The 19,605-nt window shown below is 39.9% G+C and overlaps 1 protein-coding gene across 1 annotated transcript; it reads right to left on the bottom strand.

Moving 5' to 3' along the window:
- Nucleotides 1-1,479: 1,479 nt before the first annotated feature.
- On the bottom strand, nucleotides 1,480-3,054 carry LOC102091948 (histone H1.10). The gene has a single exon (XM_021297992.2). The coding sequence runs from the start codon at nucleotides 2,930-2,932 to the stop codon at nucleotides 2,288-2,290; it is 645 nt and encodes a 214-aa protein (XP_021153667.2). The 5' UTR covers nucleotides 2,933-3,054; the 3' UTR covers nucleotides 1,480-2,287.
- Between the last annotated feature and the right edge of the window lie 16,551 nt (nucleotides 3,055-19,605).

The following is a 19,605-nucleotide window of genomic DNA, read 5'->3' as shown; positions in this document are numbered from 1 at the left end:
GCAGCCGACAGCACTCGTGGGAGCCTGCTCAGGGATGCTCGTGTTGCAGCCCCCGACCGTCCTGCTGTGTGTGGTGAAATGCTGCCTTCCTGAGACTGAGAGGTGAGGTCTCCAGCTGGACCAGTGCGATGTGTCTGCTTCTGCCTTCCCTCTGCCACAGCTGCCTATGGCAATGCCAGCAGTGGTTCACCTTCCAGGTAATGCTCCTTACCAGTCAAGCACTTTGCCTTGCAGGCTGAGATTGGCCAGACCTGGGTGATGGCATCTCCTCCATCCCTTCCAAACCTGCAGTGTCATCTGCTGACCAAGGAGGCAACTGCAGGTCACAGCTGGAACGCAGCAGCTCTCTCCTGGTACCTGAGGTCGCTGGCAGGTGCTCAGGCTCCGTGTGAGATGTACAGGGGCTGCCTGTCCCAAATACTGACTGGAGGGAGGCTACAGCCCCCAACAGCAGAAAGCTGCCAGTCTCCCCCAGGAGCAGAACTGGCTTCTCTTCCTGAATTTAGCTGATGGACAGTTCTTCAGGGAATGAACTTCCTTCCCTTCTCTCTGCTTGTGCTCCAAGAGGCACAGGGCTGAAGCAGCTGTAGAGGGGCCTGGGTCCAGGAGGAAGGGGGCTGCTCCTTTCCTGGGTTGGCTGGAAGAGCCTGGCTGTCCCCAGGCTCCACCTGGCTGCTGTTCCTCTGTTCCCTCCTCCTGGAGGCCTTGTGCATTGGGCTGATTGGTGCTGTACTTCCCCAGGCACCGGGAGCATGTTGATGCTCTGGGGTGATGCTCTCCTCCCTCTTTGGTGGAGGCAGCTGAGCAGCACCCTGGGGTGACAGCACCCTGGGGTGCTGTGGGCTTAACCGCAGCTGACCTGTGGGGTACAGTGCACCTGCAGCACTCCCTGCCCCACTGCAGAGAACAAATACGTGGCTGGGCTCCTTTCCCATCCTGCTCCTGCAACCCCAATATAAGCTGGGGCACCCGATGAGCACGGAGCTGCAGGCTCAGCCCCTGCTGCTGCAGACAGGCAGAACAAGATGGCCCAGATCCCTTGCAGGGCTTTATGCAACCTCGCTGGCGCGCGCTATAAATAGGCACAGCGATGGAGGCGCAGGGTGCACGATGGGCCTCTGCTCGCAGCACTGTGTGTGCATGATGGAGCCCCAGCTCCTGGGGAAAAGCTCCCCGAGGCTGGAAGGGAGGGATGGAGGTGGGGGTGCTTCCTTCTAACCCAGGCGCTGTGGGGGGTCTGTGCTGCAGGGTACCCCTTTCCTGCCTCTGTGGCAAGGGAATCCTCACCCCCTCTCCTCCCTGCCCCTCTCATCGGTGCTGTGCAGCCCCCTGGGTCTGCTCTGCTGCACCAACACCTGCGTGGGCAGCACGGCTCCTCCGCGGGGACACACGCAGCGTGGCTGGGCCCTCCCGCCTCTCCCCGGGGGCTCCACTGCCCCCAGCCCGCTCCCCGGTGCCTGCAGGGAGCGCACGACAGCATGACGTTTTGTAACAATTTATTTTGAAACGACGATAAATGAAAAAAAAATAACGGAAACATAAAAAAAAAAAAAAACAACCCAAAACCACCCTCCCCAAAAAATAACCAAAACTAACTCAAAACCGATTTTAAAAAAAATTATAAAGGCCATTATTGAAGACGCAACCTGCGCCGGCGGCCCGAGGGGCCCCGCGGGCTGCTCCGCCAGGGGGCGGGCGGCCAGCCCGCGCGCGCCGGCCCCGTCACGAGCGGCCGGACGCCGCGGCAGCCAATTGGCGCCCAACGGGCCGTTACCATGGCAGCGGGGACCCGGGAGCCAATAGGGGGCGCCGTGGCTTTTCGAAATCGCGCCGAGGCGGCGCGGGCGGCCGGCGCGAGGGGCGGGGCGCGCGCGCGGAGCGGGCCCGGGCGGCGGGAGCCCGGCCCACGTGGCGCGGGGGGCAGCGGGGGCGCCGCCGCGAAACGGCTGCTATGGAAACCGGGCGGGAAACATCCCTGTAAAGCACCGGGGAAAAATAGGGGGAGGGAGAGTCGGGGACTGTCTACGCGCGGGGAGGGGCACGGCCGGAAACAAAAGGGCGCGATCGGGGAGAAGCCCCGGGGTGGGGGATGGAAAAAAATAAGGCGGCGGAGAGGGGGAAGGGGGTGCTGGGGCAGCCGCAGCCCCGCTCACCGCGCACGGCGGCGGCTGCGGAGCCGAGTCAGCAACACAAAGACAAAGCGGGTCCCCGGGGGTCCGTCCTCAGAGCAGTCTGTGCGGCGGGGCTCACAGTCCGGGGGGCGGCGGGGGCTCGCTGCGCCCCGCTCTCATGCCTTCCTGCTCTTGAGTGCCTTGGGCTTTGCGGACTTCTTTACCTTCTTGGCGCCGGGGGACGCGGCTCCCTTCTTGGTGGCCTTCTTGGCTTTGCCCTTGTCCTTCTTCGCCGCCGCCCCGCTGGCTCCTTTCTTGTGCGATTTCTTCTCGGGCTTCTTGCTTTTGGCTGCCGGCTTCTCCGCCCGCCGGGACGTGGAGGCCGTCGCCTTCTTGTGGGCGCTGCTGCCCGCGCCCCCCTCGCCGCCGCCTTCCAGCTTCTTCCTGTTGAGCTTGAAGGAACCGTTGGCGCCGGTGCCCTTGACCTGGAGCAGCGTGTCGTTCTGCACCAGCGCCTTGATGGAGTATTTCAGGTAGGTCCTGCCGTTCTGCTGGTCGAACCAGGACACTTTCTTGGCCTCGTTGTAGATCTTGGCCAGCGAGGAGCCATTGCGCTCGCCCAGCTTGCGGATGGTCTCCACCACCAGCTGACTGTATTTGCCTGGCTGGTTCTTCTTCTTGTTGTTCTTTTTCTTCTTCGACGGCGAAAGCGACGAGCCGCCGCCTTTCGCTTTCTTAGCGGCCGCTTTCTTTTCCGGAGACAGGGGCAACTCCTCCGCCTCGGTCAGAGGCAGATCGGCTTCTTCTAGCTCTACCGACATGGTGCTGAGGGGGCGCGGGCCGCAGAGCGAGGGCGGGCAGGGGCGGCGTGGCGGGCGGCGGCCGCGCTTCTATCGGACTCCGCTTCGCTCCGCGCCGCCGCGCTCTAGTGGGGCGGGTGTCGTCGCCGCCTCTTTATATGGACGCGGGGCGGACCACGTTGAGAACAACAACAGCCTGGTCCGCCGCCAGCTCCAACTTGTGCTTCTTGGGGCCCTTTCGCGGGGCTCCCGCGCCGCCGCCGGGGCCCCTCTGGCCGCCCCGCCCGCCCCGTGCCCTGCGCCCGGCCCCCCCCCAGCCCGCCGCCGCCCCCGCGGCCCCCGCCGCGCGTCGCCCGCCGCCCCCCGCCGTGTTTTCGGGGGTGCGCCCGGCGCGGCGGCGAAAGCGAGGATAGGGGCGCCTGGTACGGCGGCGGCTGGGGCCCTGCGGCGGACCCCCCGCGCGTCGGTGCCGCTGCCGCCCGCTGCCCAAGAGGGGCCGCCGCACGGGGGGGGTGGCGGCGGGCAGCGGGGGCCCGCGGCGGCGGCGCTGGCCCCGGGTTCTCCGGAGGGAACTAACACAGGCGACGCCCTCCCGCGGTCGGCGGCAGCAGCGCGGAGACGCCGCGCCGAGGCCGGGGGTCCCCGCCCCGGCGACGGGGGCCGCACCCCCACCGACCCCTACCCCCACGGCCACCCGGACGGGGCCCCCGAGGGGGGGAGCCCTGCGTGTCCGGTGTGCCCCCCCCCTCCGGCAGGCATCGCCCCGCAGCGGAGGATGCGGGCAGCGCGGCGGGTCCCAGGGGGCTGGCGGTGGGGGCACGGTGCGGGGGGACCCCCGGCTTGGCATAGTCCGGGGGCTGCGCGAATCGCTGCAGCCCCTGCGCACCGAGACGTTGTGGGGCTTCTTGCCCCTTCGCAGGCTGCAGCTCTGCATGGGCTGGGGGGTCAGCAGCGGTGCTGTGAACCCCCTCCCAAATACACCCCACTCCCCAAATCCCACCGGGGGGACGAGACTTCCTTGGTGGGGGGTCGGAATGCACAGCCCCTCCCTTGCAAAGCCCCAGGGCCAGGTCCCTCTCCCCCAGCAGCTGGGGGTGGGATCCGGATGGGGGGGGAGGGGAGCGTACCGGGGGGTGTGAGTGCGCGGGGGCGCGTGCGAGGACACGGGCACATGCACAGGGTGCGCACACGCACACATGTACATGCACACGCATGTAGAACCCGCACATACGCTCGCACCCGCCTCCTGCCCACGCACGCCGCGCCGAGCTCAACAGCCCCGCCGCCTGCCCTTCCTCCTCCTCCTTCTCCTCTCCTCCTCCTCCTCTCCCCCTCCTCGGCTCCTCTCCGCCATTTCCCTCGCCCGGGCCCCCCCCTCCCGGGGACGAGACCCCGCTGCCCGCGGTGCTGGGGGGTCCCTGAGGCTGCCCCGGATCCTGCCCTGTCCCCTCGCCCTGCAGCGGGGTGCCCTGTGCCCCACTTTGGAGAGACCCCCGCACACACCAGCGGGGCTCTGACCCTCCGTAGCAGCCCCCCTGTGATGAGTTGCGTCCGGCCTCGGGAAGGGGGGGGGAACATTGCACGGCTGTAGCGGGGAGTTTGGAATGTATAGATAACGCGTATGGAGCAGGCCAGCAGGTCAATGTCTACATGTGTAGATCTAACGCTGTAACCAGGTGGAAACTTAACAGCAGGTGAGCTATAGGTTGTATAGGGGGGGCACGTAGGTCATGTGTGCATTATAGATATGTAATATATAGGAGTTATTTATTGGAATAGTAGTATGTACGTTTAAAAGAAAAGTAAATGCATGCATAGGCACATCCCCCACGTATGTATTTTTAAAATAGTGATATAAATATTTAAAGAATATGCGGTGGGTGGGCAGGGGTGTGAGGGAGGGTCCAGCGCATCTCCCAAGAGGGGTAAAAAGAACACACATATGCATAGGTGAAGATGTAAATATTGGAATAACATATATGGGGGAGGCTGTGTGTGTATCTGTGCTTCTCAAAGAGGGAGAGAGACACAGGATGGGAGAAAATAGCCCCAAAACACACACGTTCTCCCCCTGTATGTACATATAGACATATAGACACAGAGGGTGAGTCTTGTTTGCATACATGTCTCTCTCATATATGTATATACATGTATAAACAGAGCTGTTCACACATATACACTCTTCTCTCACACTGTATGTGCATCTATACACATACTGAGAGTTAACTGTTCTCACACAATCTTGCTATATATACACACATATATAGGCATACGTACTTACAGACACCTCACACATACTTCTCAGTATATATATATGCATATATACAGAGAGAGAGAATGCAAGAAGATCACATGCAGTTCTCTGTCACTATATATGCATTTATTTTTTTATTATATATATATATACATATATGTATATATAAAAAAGATGGGGTGAGGGTGCATGCTGTTCAGACAGTTTCACTCTACACACATGTATGCATAATGTATGCATTTCTACTGATATGGGGAGACCAGTTATCACACTTTTGTCTCTCTCTTGACCTCTTTATGCACATATGTGTATGTGTATATATATATATATACACACACACATATATATACATACACACACCCCCCCCATGGGATTTCACACACAGACACACTAGCCCCATACACACTGTGTACATCTACACTTAGCTGTTCACCAATACATATATTCTCTCCTGTTATATACATAGATACATACATACAGAGGGAGCAAGGGCTGTTCACACACATTCACTCTCTCTAGATATATATGCATGTAGACATGAGAAAAAGAAGGAGAGCTATTCTCTCACACACACACATTTTCTGTCATTCTATCTCCCCCACCCCATATACATGTATAATCTCTGGGGTACATAAATGTACACATATATATGTGTGTGTGTGCTTATATAGGCCCCCTATATATGGGTATACATATTGGAGACTGAGCAAGAGGTTTTCTCACTCACAATAGTGTCTGTTCCTATATAGATGCATATATAGATGCATATATATGTGTATACTTATATACAGACTGTTCACATGTAATTTATATATGCATATATACATATATGATTGAGAGCGCTGCTTACACACTATTTTCTCTCCATGTATATGTATATATAGCTGTATACTGAACTGTTCTCACAGACATTATACTCCTTTCTCTTGCTGTATGTACACATGTATGCATATGTACTCTGTATACAGAGCTGCGTACACACAGGTAATTCACTACAGGTATATACATATAAATACTTCAGAAGAGCTGTACACACACAAATTCTCTTGCACTATATATACATAAATATATACATGTGTATATGCAGAGAGAGCTGTTCTGTCCACACATGTGACCCCCCTCCATATGGAGATAGATAGATAGATAGATAGATAGATAGATAGATAGATAGATAGATAGATAGATAGATAGATACACACAAATGCACACACACACAGTAATATATGTATATGTATACAGAGAGCTGTTCTCAAACACACATAATTTATGGCATATTTACATACATGTATACTTAGAGAGCTGTTCACACACAATTCTCTTGTTAAGTAAACATATAAATGTAAATGTAACTGTAAATAAATATAAATATAAATATAAATATAAATATACATATACATATACATATACATATAAATATAAATATAAATATAAATATAAAGTCATATATGCATACATATATACACAGAGAGCTGTTAATAACACATAATTCTCTTGCTATATGTATATATGCATATATACATATATAATGCTGCTCCTCTCATGCACACACTTTCTGTCTTGAGCAAGAGATATATATACATATATGCGCATATATTTGTATATATGAGAGAGAGCATGTGAGAGATGTTCACACAGAGTTATTTGTCAATATATGTATAAAAATAGATAAATACACAAACACACATATAGAGAAAGGGGGAGAGGGCTGTTCACACACAAACGTGCACAACACAGTCACTGCATAGGTACATATATAAAGTGAGAGCCAATGAGTTGTTCACACACATTCTCTCTCTTGCTATATAGATGAATATCTAGATACACATATACATATACATATACATATACATATACATATACATATACATATACATATACATATACATATACATACACACACAGATCATTCAGATACATAATTCTTACTCTCTTGCTATACATCTATACATATATATATATATATATAAAAATTAGAGCACATAATGTTTACACAAAACCACACTATGGTCTCTCTGCATATATATATATATGTATATACACGTGTTCTATATAGAGAGTGCTGTTCTCATGCACTTCTCTACATATATAGATAAATACTTAGCTGTTAACACTCACAATTCTCTTCCTATAAACATCACACACACACAAATATATATTTAAATACAGAGAAACAGCTGCTGACACACACGATTGTCTCTTGCTCCACACAAACACACACACACACACACACACATATATATATAAACATATACACTTATATAGTGTACGGGGGAAGATATTAGGGGCTCTCACTCTCTCTGTTCTTCCCGCATATATACATATATATATAAAAATATACACAGATAATATAGAATAGAATAGAATAGAATAGAATAGAATAGAATAGAATAGAATAGAATAGAATAGAATAGAATAGAATAGAATAGAATAGAATAGAATAGAATAAAAATGAGAGATCTGTAGATTTCATATATTTTACATGATACAGAGAATAGAATAGAATAGAATAGAATAGAATAGAATAGAATAGAATAGAATAGAATAGAATAGAATAGAATAGAATAGAATAGAATAGAATAGAATAGAATAGAATGGAATGGAATGGAATGGAATAGAATGGAATGGAATGGAATGGAATGGAATGGAATGGAATGGAATGGAATGGAATGGAATAGAATAGATATGCGAGATCTGTAGATTTCATATATTTAACATGATACAGAGAATGGAATAGAATAGAATAGAATAGAATAGAATAGAATAGAATAGAATGGAATGGAATGGAATGGAATGGAATGGAATGGAATGGAATGGAATGGATATGCGAGATCTGTAGATTTCATATATTTAACATGATACAGAGAATAGAATAGAATAGAATAGAATAGAATAGAATAGAATAGAATAGAATAGAATAGAATAGAATAGAATAGAATAGAATAGAATAGATATGCGAGATCTGTAGATTTCATATATTTAACATGATACAGAGAATAGAATAGAATAGAATAGAATAGAATAGAATAGAATAGAATAGAATAGAATAGAATAGAATAGAATAGAATAGAATAGAATAAATATGAGAGATCTGTAGATTTCATATATTTTACATGATACAGAGAATAGAATAGAATAGAATAGAATAGAATAGAATAGAATAGAATAGAATAGAATAGAATAGAATAGAATAGAATAGAATAGAATAGAATAGAATAGAATAGATATGAGAGATCTGTAGTTTTCATAAATTTTACATGATACAGAGAATAGAATAGAATAGAGTAGAATAGAATAGAATAGAATAGAATAGAATAGAATAGAATAGAACAGAATAGAATAGAATAGAATAGAATAGAATAGAATAGAATAGAATAGAATAGAATAGAATAGAATAGAATAGAATAGAATAGAATAGATATGCGAGATCTGTAGATTTCATATATTTAACATGATACAGAGAAAAGAATAGAATAGAATAGAATAGAATAGAATAGAATAGAATAGAACAGAATAGAATAGAATAGAATAGAATAGAATAGAATAGAATAGAATAGAATAGAATAGAATAGAATAGAATAGAATAGAATAGAATAGAATAGATATGCGAGATCTGTAGATTTCATATATTTAACATGATACAGAGAATAGAATAGAATAGAATAGAATAGAATAGAATAGAATAGAATAGAATAGAATAGAATAGAATAGAACAGAATAGAATAAATATGAGAGATCTGTAGATTTCATATATTTTACATGATAAATAGAATAGAATAGAATAGAATAGAATAGAATAGAATAGAATAGAATAGAATAGAATAGAATAGAATAGAATAGAATAGATATGCGAGATCTGTAGATTTCATATATTTAACATGATACAGAGAATAGAATAGAATAGAATAGAATAGAATAGAATAGAATAGAATAGAATAGAATAGAATAGAATAGAATAGAATAGAATAGAATAGAATAGAATAGAATAGAATAGAATAAATATGAGAGATCTGTACATTTCATATATTTTACATGATACAGATAATAGAATAGAATAGAATAGAATAGAATAGAATAGAATAGAATAGAATAGAATAGAATAGAATAGATTAGAATAGAATAGAATAGGATAGAATAGAATAAATATGAGAGATCTGTAGTTTTCATAAATTTTACATGATACAGAGAATAGAATAGAATAGAATAGAATAGAATAGAATAGAATAGAATAGAATAGAATAGAATAGAATAGAATAGAATAGAATAGAATAGAATAGAATAGAAATGAGAGATCTGTAGATTTCATATATTTTACATTATACAGAGAATAGAATAGAATGGAACGGAACGGAACGGAACGGAACGGAACAGAATAGAATAGAATAGAATGGAATGGAATGGAATGGAATGGAATGGAATGGAATAGAATAGAATAGAATAGAATAGAATAGAATAGAATAGAATAGAATAGAATAGAATAGAATAGAATAAATATGAGAGATCTGTAGATTTCATATATTTTACATGATAAAGAGAATAGAATAGAATAGAATAGAATAGAATAGAATAGAATAGAATAGAATAGAATAGAATAGAATAGAATAGAATAGAATAGAATAGAATAAATATGAGAGATCTGTAGATTTCATATATTTTACATGATAATTAGAATAGAATAGAATAGAATAGAATAGAATAGAATAGAATAGAATAGAATAGAATAGAATAGAATAGAATAGAATAGAATAGAATAAATATGAGAGATCTGTAGTTTTCATAAATTTTACATGATACAGAGAATAGAATAGAATAGAATAGAATAGAATAGAATAGAATAGAATAGAATAGAATGGAATGGAATGGAATGGAATGGAATGGAATGGAATGGAATGGAATAGAATAGAATAGAATAGAATAGAATAGAATAGAATAGAATAAATATGAGAGATCTGTAGATTTCATATATTTTACATGATAAAGAGAATAGAATAGAATAGAATAGAATAGAATAGAATAGAATAGAATAGAATAGAATAGAATAGAATAGAATAGAATAGAATAGAATAGAATAGAATAGAATAGAATAGAATAGAATAAATATGAGATATCTGTAGATTTCATATATTTTACATGATAAATAGAATAGAATAGAATAGAATAGAATAGAATAGAATAGAATAGAATAGAATAGAATAGAATAGAATAGAATAAATATGAGAGATCTGTAGATTTCATATATTTTACATGATACAGATAATAGAATAGAATAGAATAGAATAGAATAGAATAGAATAGAATAGAATAGAATAGAATAGAATAGAATAGAATAGAATAGAATAGAATAGAATAAATATGAGAGATCTGTAGATTTCATAAATTTTACATGATACAGAGAATAGAATAGAATAGAATAGAATAGAATAGAATAGAATAGAATAGAATAGAATAGAATAGAATAGAATAGAATAGAATAGAATAGAATAGAATAGAAATGAGAGATCTGTAGATTTCATATATTTTACATTATACAGAGAATAAAATGGAATGGAATGGAATGGGATGGGATGGAATGGAATAGAATGGAATGGAATGGAATGGAATGGAATAGAATAGAATAGAATAGAATAGAATAGAATAGAATAGAATAGAATAGAATAGAATAGAATAGAATAGAATAGAATAGAAAGATCTGTAGATTTCATATATTTTACATTATACAGAGAATAAAATGGAATGGAATGGAATGGAATAGAATAGAATGGAATGGAATAGAATAGAATAGAATAGAATAGAATAGAATAGAATAGAATAGAATAGAATAGAATAGAATAGAATAGAATAGAATAGAATATGAGAGATCTGTAGATTTCATATATTTTACATTATACAGAGAATAAAATGGAATGGAATCAAATGGAATGGAATGGAATGGAATGGAATGGAATGGAATGGAATGGGATGGAATGGAATAGAATGGAATGGAATGGAATGGAATGGAATGGAATAGAATAGAATAGAATAGAATAGAATAGAATAGAATAGAATAGAATAGAATAGAATAGAATAGAATAGAATAGAACAGAATAGAATAAATATGAGAGATCTGTAGATTTCATATATTTTACATGATAAATAGAATAGAATAGAATAGAATAGAATAGAATAGAATAGAATAGAATAGAATAGAATAGAATAGAATAGAATAGAATAGAATAGAATAGAATAGAATAGAATAGAATAGATATGCGAGATCTGTAGATTTCATATATTTAACATGATACAGAGAATAGAATAGAATAGAATAGAATAGAATAGAATAGAATAGAATAGAATAGAATAGAATAGAATAGAATAGAATAGAATAAATATGAGAGATCTGTACATTTCATATATTTTACATGATACAGATAATAGAATAGAATAGAATAGAATAGAATAGAATAGAATAGAATAGAATAGAATAGAATAGAATAGAATAGAATAGAATAGAATAGATTAGAATAGAATAGAATAGAATAGAATAAATATGAGAGATCTGTAGTTTTCATAAATTTTACATGATACAGAGAATAGAATAGAATAGAATAGAATAGAATAGAATAGAATAGAATAGAATAGAATAGAATAGAATAGAATAGAATAGAAATGAGAGATCTGTAGATTTCATATATTTTACATTATACAGAGAATAGAATAGAATGGAACGGAACGGAACGGAACGGAACGGAACAGAATAGAATAGAATAGAATGGAATGGAATGGAATGGAATGGAATGGAATAGAATAGAATAGAATAGAATAGAATAGAATAGAATAGAATAGAATAGAATAGAATAGAATAGAATAGAATAGAATAGAATAGAATAGAATAGAATAGAATAGAATAGAATAAATATGAGAGATCTGTAGATTTAATATATTTTACATGATAAAGAGAATAGAATAGAATAGAATAGAATAGAATAGAATAGAATAGAATAGAATAGAATAGAATAGAATAGAATAGAATAGAATAGAATAGAATAGAATAAATATGAGAGATCTGTAGATTTCATATATTTTACATTATACAGAGAATAAAATGGAATGGAATGGAATGGAATGGAATGGAATGGAATGGAATGGAATGGAATGGGATGGAATGGAATGGAATGGAATGGAATGGAATGGAATGGAATGGAATAGAATAGAATAGAATAGAATAGGATAGAATAGAATAGAATAGAATAGAATAGAATAGAATAGAATAGAATAGAATAGAATAGAATAGAATAGAATAGAATAGAATAGAATAGAATAGAATAGAATAGAATAGAATAAATATGAGAGATCTGTAGATTTCATATATTTTACATGATAAATAGAATAGAATAGAATAGAATAGAATAGAATAGAATAGAATAGAATAGAATAGAATAGAATAGAATAGAATAGAATAGAATAAATATGAGAGATCTGTAGATTTCATATATTTTACATGATACAGATAATAGAATAGAATAGAATAGAATAGAATAGAATAGAATAGAATAGAATAGAATAGAATAGAATAGAATAGAATAGAAATGAGAGATCTGTAGATTTCATATATTTTACATTATACAGAGAATAAAATGGAATGGAATGGAATGGAATGGGATGGGATGGAATGGAATAGAATGGAATGGAATGGAATGGAATGGAATGGAATAGAATAGAATAGAATAGAATAGAATAGAATAGAATAGAATAGAATAGAATAGAATAGAATAGAATAGAATAGAATAGAATAGAATAGAATAGAATAGAGAGATCTGTAGATTTCATATATTTTACATTATACAGAGAATAAAATGGAATGGAATGGAATGGAATGGAATGGAATGGAATGGAATGGAATAGAATAGAATAGAATAGAATAGAATAGAATAGAATAGAATAGAATAGAATAGAATAGAATAGAATAGAATAGAATAGAATAGAATATGAGAGATCTGTAGATTTCATATATTTTACATTATACAGAGAATAAAATGGAATGGAATGGAATGGAATGGAATGGAATGGAATGGAATGGAATGGAATGGGATGGAATGGAATAGAATGGAATGGAATGGAATGGAATGGAATAGAATAGAATAGAATAGAATAGAATAGAATAGAATAGAATAGAATAGAATAGAATAGAATAGAATAGAATAGAATAGAATAGAATAAATATGAGAGATCTGTAGATTTCATATATTTTACATTATACAGAGAATAAAATGGAATGGAATGGAATGGAATGGAATGGAATGGAATGGAATGGAATGGAATGGGATGGAATGGAATAGAATGGAATGGAATGGAATGGAATGGAATGGAATGGAATGGAATGGAATGGAATAGAATAGAATAGAATAGAATAGAATAGAATAGAATAGAATAGAATAGAATAGAATAGAATAGAATAGAATAGAATAGAATAGAATAAATATGAGAGATCTGTAGATTTCATATATTTTACATTATACAGAGAATAAAATGGAATGGAATGGAATGGAATGGAATGGAATGGAATGGAATGGAATGGAATGGGATGGAATGGGATGGAATGGGATGGAATGGAATAGAATGGAATGGAATGGAATGGAATGGAATGGAATAGAATAGAATAGAATAGAATAGAATAGAATAGAATAGAATAGAATAGAATAGAATAGAATAGAATAGAATAGAATAAATATGAGAGATCTGTAGATTTCATATATTTTACATTATACAGAGAATAAAATGGAATGGAATGGAATGGAATGGAATGGAATGGAATGGAATGGAATGGGATGGAATGGAATAGAATGGAATGGAATGGAATGGAATGGAATGGAATAGAATAGAATAGAATAGAATAGAATAGAATAGAATAGAATAGAATAGAATAGAATAGAATAGAATAGAATAGAATAGAATAGAACAGAATAGAATAAATATGAGAGATCTGTAGATTTCATATATTTTACATGATAAATAGAATAGAATAGAATAGAATAGAATAGAATAGAATAGAATAGAATAGAATAGAATAGAATAGAATAGAATAGAATAGAATAGAATAGAATAGAATAGAATAGAATAGAATAGATATGCGAGATCTGTAGATTTCATATATTTAACATGATACAGAGAATAGAATAGAATAGAATAGAATAGAATAGAATAGAATAGAATAGAATAGAATAGAATAGAATAGAATAGAATAGAATAGAATAGAATAAATATGAGAGATCTGTACATTTCATATATTTTACATGATACAGATAATAGAATAGAATAGAATAGAATAGAATAGAATAGAATAGAATAGAATAGAATAGAATAGAATAGAATAGAATAGAATAGATTAGAATAGAATAGAATAGAATAGAATAGAATAAATATGAGAGATCTGTAGTTTTCATAAATTTTACATGATACAGAGAATAGAATAGAATAGAATAGAATAGAATAGAATAGAATAGAATAGAATAGAATAGAATAGAATAGAATAGAATAGAATAGAATAGAATAGAATAGAATAGAATAGAATAGAATAGAATAGAATAAATATGAGAGATCTGTAGATTTCATATATTTTACATTATACAGAGAATAAAATGGAATGGAATGGAATGGAATGGAATGGAATGGAATGGGATGGAATGGGATGGGATGGAATAGAATGGAATGGAATGGAATGGAATGGAATAGAATAGAATAGAATAGAATAGAATAGAATAGAATAGAATAGAATAGAATAGAATAGAATAGAATAGAATAGAATAGAATAGAATAGAATAGAATAGAATAAATATGAGAGATCTGTAGATTTCATATATTTTACATTATACAGAGAATAAAATGGAATGGAATGGAATGGAATGGAATGGAATGGAATGGAATGGAATGGAATGGAATGGAATGGGATGGAATGGGATGGAATGGGATGGAATGGAAGGAATGGAATAGAATAGAATAGAATAGAATAGAATAGAATAGAATAGAATAGAATAGAATAGAATAGAATAGAATAGAATAGAATAGAATAAATATGAGAGATGTGTAGATTTCATATATTTTACATTATACAGAGAATAAAATGGAATGGAATGGAATGGAATGGAATGGAATGGAATGGAATGGAATGGGATGGAATGGAATGGAATGGAATGGAATGGAATAGAATAGAATAGAATAGAATAGAATAGAATAGGGTAGAATAGAATAGAATAGAATAGAATAGAATAGAATAGAATAGAATAGAATAGAATAGAATAGAATAGAATAGAATAGAATAGAATAGAATAGAATAGAATATGAGAGATCTGTAGATTTCATATATTTTGCATTATACAGAGAATAAAATGGAAAGGAATGGAATGGAATGGAATGGAATGGAATGGAATGGAATGGAATGGAATGGAATGGAATGGAATGGGATGGAATGGAATAGGATGGAATGGAATGGAATGGAATGGAATGGAATGGAATGGAATAGAATAGAATAGAATAGAATAGAATAGAATAGAATAGAATAGAATAGAATAGAATAGAATAGAATAGAATAGAATAGAATAGAATAGAATAAATATGAGAGATCTGTAGATTTCATATATTTTACATTATACAGAGAATAAAATGGAATGGAATGGAATGGAATGGAATGGAATGGAATGGAATGGAATGGAATGGAATGGAATGGGATGGAATGGGATGGAATGGAATGGAATGGAAGGAATGGAATGGAATGGAATGGAATGGAATAGAATAGAATAGAATAGAATAGAATAGAATAGAATAGAATAGAATAGAATAGAATAGAATAGAATAGAATAGAATAAATATGAGAGATCTGTAGATTTCATATATTTTACATTATACAGAGAATAAAATGGAATGGAATGGAATGGAATGGAATGGAATGGAATGGAATGGAATGGAATGGAATGGAATGGAATGGAATGGAATGGGATGGAATGGGATGGAATGGAATAGAATGGAAGGAATGGAATGGAATAGAATAGAATAGAATAGAATAGAATAGAATAGAATAGAATAGAATAGAATAGAATAGAATAGAATAGAATAGAATAGAATAGAATAAATATGAGAGATCTGTAGATTTCATATATTTTACATTATACAGAGAATAAAATGAAATGGAATGGAGTGGAATGGAATGGAATGGAATGGAATGGAATGGAATGGAATGGAATGGAATGGAATGGAATGGAATGGAACGGAATGGGACGGAATAGAATAGAATAGAATAGAATAGAATAGAATAGAATAGAATAGAATAGAATAGAATAGAATAGAATAGAATAAATATGAGAGATCTGTAGATTTCATATATTTTACATTATACAGAGAATAAAATGGAATGGAATGGAATGGAATGGAATGGAATGGAATGGGATGGAATGGAATGGAATGGAATGGAATGGAATGGAATGGAATAGAATAGAATAGAATAGAATAGAATAGAATAGAATAGAATAGAATAGAATAGAATAGAATAGAATAGAATAGATGAGTGATCTATAGATTTCATATATTTTACATTATACAGAGAATGGAATGGAATGGAATGGAATGGAATGGAATGGAATGGAATGGAATAGAATAGAATAGAATAGAATAGAATAGAATAGAATAGAATAGAATAGAATAGAATAGAATAGAATAGAATAGAATAGAATAGAATAAATATGAGAGATCTGTAGATTTCATATATTTTACATTATACAGAGAATAAAATAGAATGGAATGGAATAGAAATAGAATAGAATAGAATAGAATAGAATAGAATAGAATAGAATAGAATAGAATAGAATAGAATAGAATAGAATAGAATAGAATAGAATAGAATAGAATAGAATAGAATAGAAGTGTACATCAGTAAGCCTGCACCCATGTAGTTCTCATAAATGGAAACCTATAGCTAAAACTATACCTCAGTTGTGCTCGGTGTCTCTGAGCCTTGGCGTATATAATATAGCAACGTGTATGTCTCTGTATAATACAGAAACACACAGACATGCACATTCTGTGCACTCTTGTTTGTGCTCTGGTTCTTCCTGGCTCTTTTGCGAGTGAGAGAGCAAAAGATATGTTCTGATAAGTATATACGTAGACACGTGAGTGTGTAAATGCCTTACAATATGTAAAACGCACACAAAATGTTTAGCTAAAAATATTTCTGTGTACTTCTAGAGTCCTGGACCAATTTTTGTGCTTACGAGCACACATGTCCCTACGAGCACCACAGGTGTGTGCTGGGCAGGGGGTCTGTGACCCCTGGGTGCTGCAGTGGGTTACAGCGGTGACAGCGGGGGTGGCAGTGGTGATAGTGACAGCGGGGACAGCGGTTGGGGCTGCAGGTGCACAGGGCTGGGTCTGGCACCCTGCCCGCCTGCGGTGGCAGCGGGTGATGGGCTGGTGGGGGTCCCGCCTGGGGTCAGCGCAGGTTGCGATGCAGAACAGTTGTGTCCAGTTCTGGTCTCTCAGTTCCAGCAGGACAGGGAACTGCTGGAGAGAGTCCAGTGCAGCCACCAAGATGCTGAAGGGAGTGGAGCATCTCCCGTGTGAGGAAATGCTGAGGGAGCTGGAGCTCTGGAGCTGGAGGACACTGAGGGAGACCTCATGAATAGTTATCAGTATGTAAAAGGTGAGTGTCAGGAGGATGGAGCCAGGCTCTTCTTGGTGATGACCAGTGACAGGACAAGGGGCAATGGGTGCAAACTGGAACACAGGAGCTTCCTTTTAAATTTGAAAAGAAGCTTCTTCCTGGTGAGGATGGCAGAGCCTGGCCCAGGCTGCCCAGGGGGGTTGTGGAGTCTCCTTCTGTGCAGACATTCCAACCCCCTGGACACCTTCCTGTGTAACCTCATCTGGGTGTTCCTGCTCCATGGGGGGATTGCACTGGATGAGCTTTCCAGGGCCCTTCCAACCCCTGACGTTCTGTGTGATTCGTTGACACATCCAGCCCCCAATTCTCCCCAGGTGGTGCTGCCACCAGGGCATGATCTGAGATTTCCCACCTTGGGCTTCACAGCTCAGCCTCTCCATGTCGCCTGCCTGTCATTTCTGTGATGTCGCTCTCTCCCCACAGCCCCTGCTGCACAGATGTTCAATTCCGCAGCCTTTGTATTCGCCCCAGCAGCCGATAAACCACAGCTGCGCTCGCAAACGGCTCCCAGCCCTCAGAGGGGTGCAGCCCCCCAGCCCCACACCTGCCCCAAACCCACAGTTACACCCACTGGCAGGGCCATCACACCTTCGGATGTTCAGGGCGCTGGTTGTGGCTGTTGCCTGTTACACACGGTGTAGTTTGTGGTACTGACACCCTCCCCTCCTCCCAAAACCAGCAAACCCAGGCCTGGAGCTTGGCTACTGCAGAGCATGGGCTGAACATCTCAGGTGTCCCCTTCCATTGCCCAGCATCACATCCCCTTGTCACACGGCATTGTGGCACCTGCAGCTCCTCCAGCACAAAGAAAGAGCCCCAAGGCTGCTCTGGCGCTGCAGGAGGGGTTTTAACAGTGGGTTTGAGCCCACTTGTACTCAACACCTTCTCCAGATCACAAAGACGACTCAAGTAATTCTCACAGCATCCTGTGGCAAGGAGCTCCCTGGCCATCCTACTACTTTGCCTTGTGTCACCACCAGTTTAGTTGATGGCAGAGGTTAACAATCTCCACCGGGCTCTTCCCCATCTGCACCAGGAGGGAGGTGCAGAGTCCAAACCATCCCCTTTCCCCCAAATGCCACTTTGGAGTCATTTCAACCCCCCCCCCGCCAGCTTTCTGTATCTACAGAAAACAAGCACAGAGTGACACTTTAAATGGAGATGAGCAGGTCTGAGTCTTCCAAAAAGCTACAGCTAGGATAGTAGTCCCACCAGCACACATCACTATTGCACAGTTGTTATTCAAAATGGACATGGACAGCAAAAGCCCAGTGAAGTGAGAGAAAAGCATGATAGGACAAAGGCATAAAATAGGATATAGAACACAAAGACTGTTAGAAGGCTCTTGAAATAACTGGCCTCATTTCTCTACACTTTGTTTTCCATCTTCCTGCGAGCACAGGAGCAGTGAGCTCAGCCTTGCTGAGTGCAAGCAGAAGGTCATGCCCAGCATCTAGAAATTAAAGGCTTAAGACCAAGGAAAGGTCCTTAACTCACTAAGTCCAGCCTTGCACAAGCATCCTTCAATTAGCTTGCTAAAATGGTGACTAGACAGAGGAAAGCAAGCATGTTAGTGCAGAAAAAACAAAGTCAGAAACAGAAGTAAACGAGAAGGCTTGTTCTTGTTAAGTTTATTGGCATCATGTTTGTCTCTTTACAGAAGAGCTCAGCCTACGTACTAGAATGTAGACCTCTGGAAAACAGGTAGAAGGGCTCCATTTAAGCAAGCTACAAACGCAAGAACAAATACCAGGA

Source organism: Columba livia, chromosome 10 (assembly GCF_036013475.1).
Source record: "Columba livia isolate bColLiv1 breed racing homer chromosome 10, bColLiv1.pat.W.v2, whole genome shotgun sequence".
Taxonomy (NCBI): domain Eukaryota; kingdom Metazoa; phylum Chordata; class Aves; order Columbiformes; family Columbidae; genus Columba; species Columba livia.
Note: the sequence above shows the minus strand (reverse complement) of the source record. Positions and strands in the feature narration are given on the sequence as shown.

Coding starts and splice junctions, on each gene's coding strand:
- LOC102091948 (XM_021297992.2), bottom strand. CDS start 2,932: ATGTCGGTAGAGCTAGAAGAAGCCGATCTGCCTCTGACCGAGGCGGAG.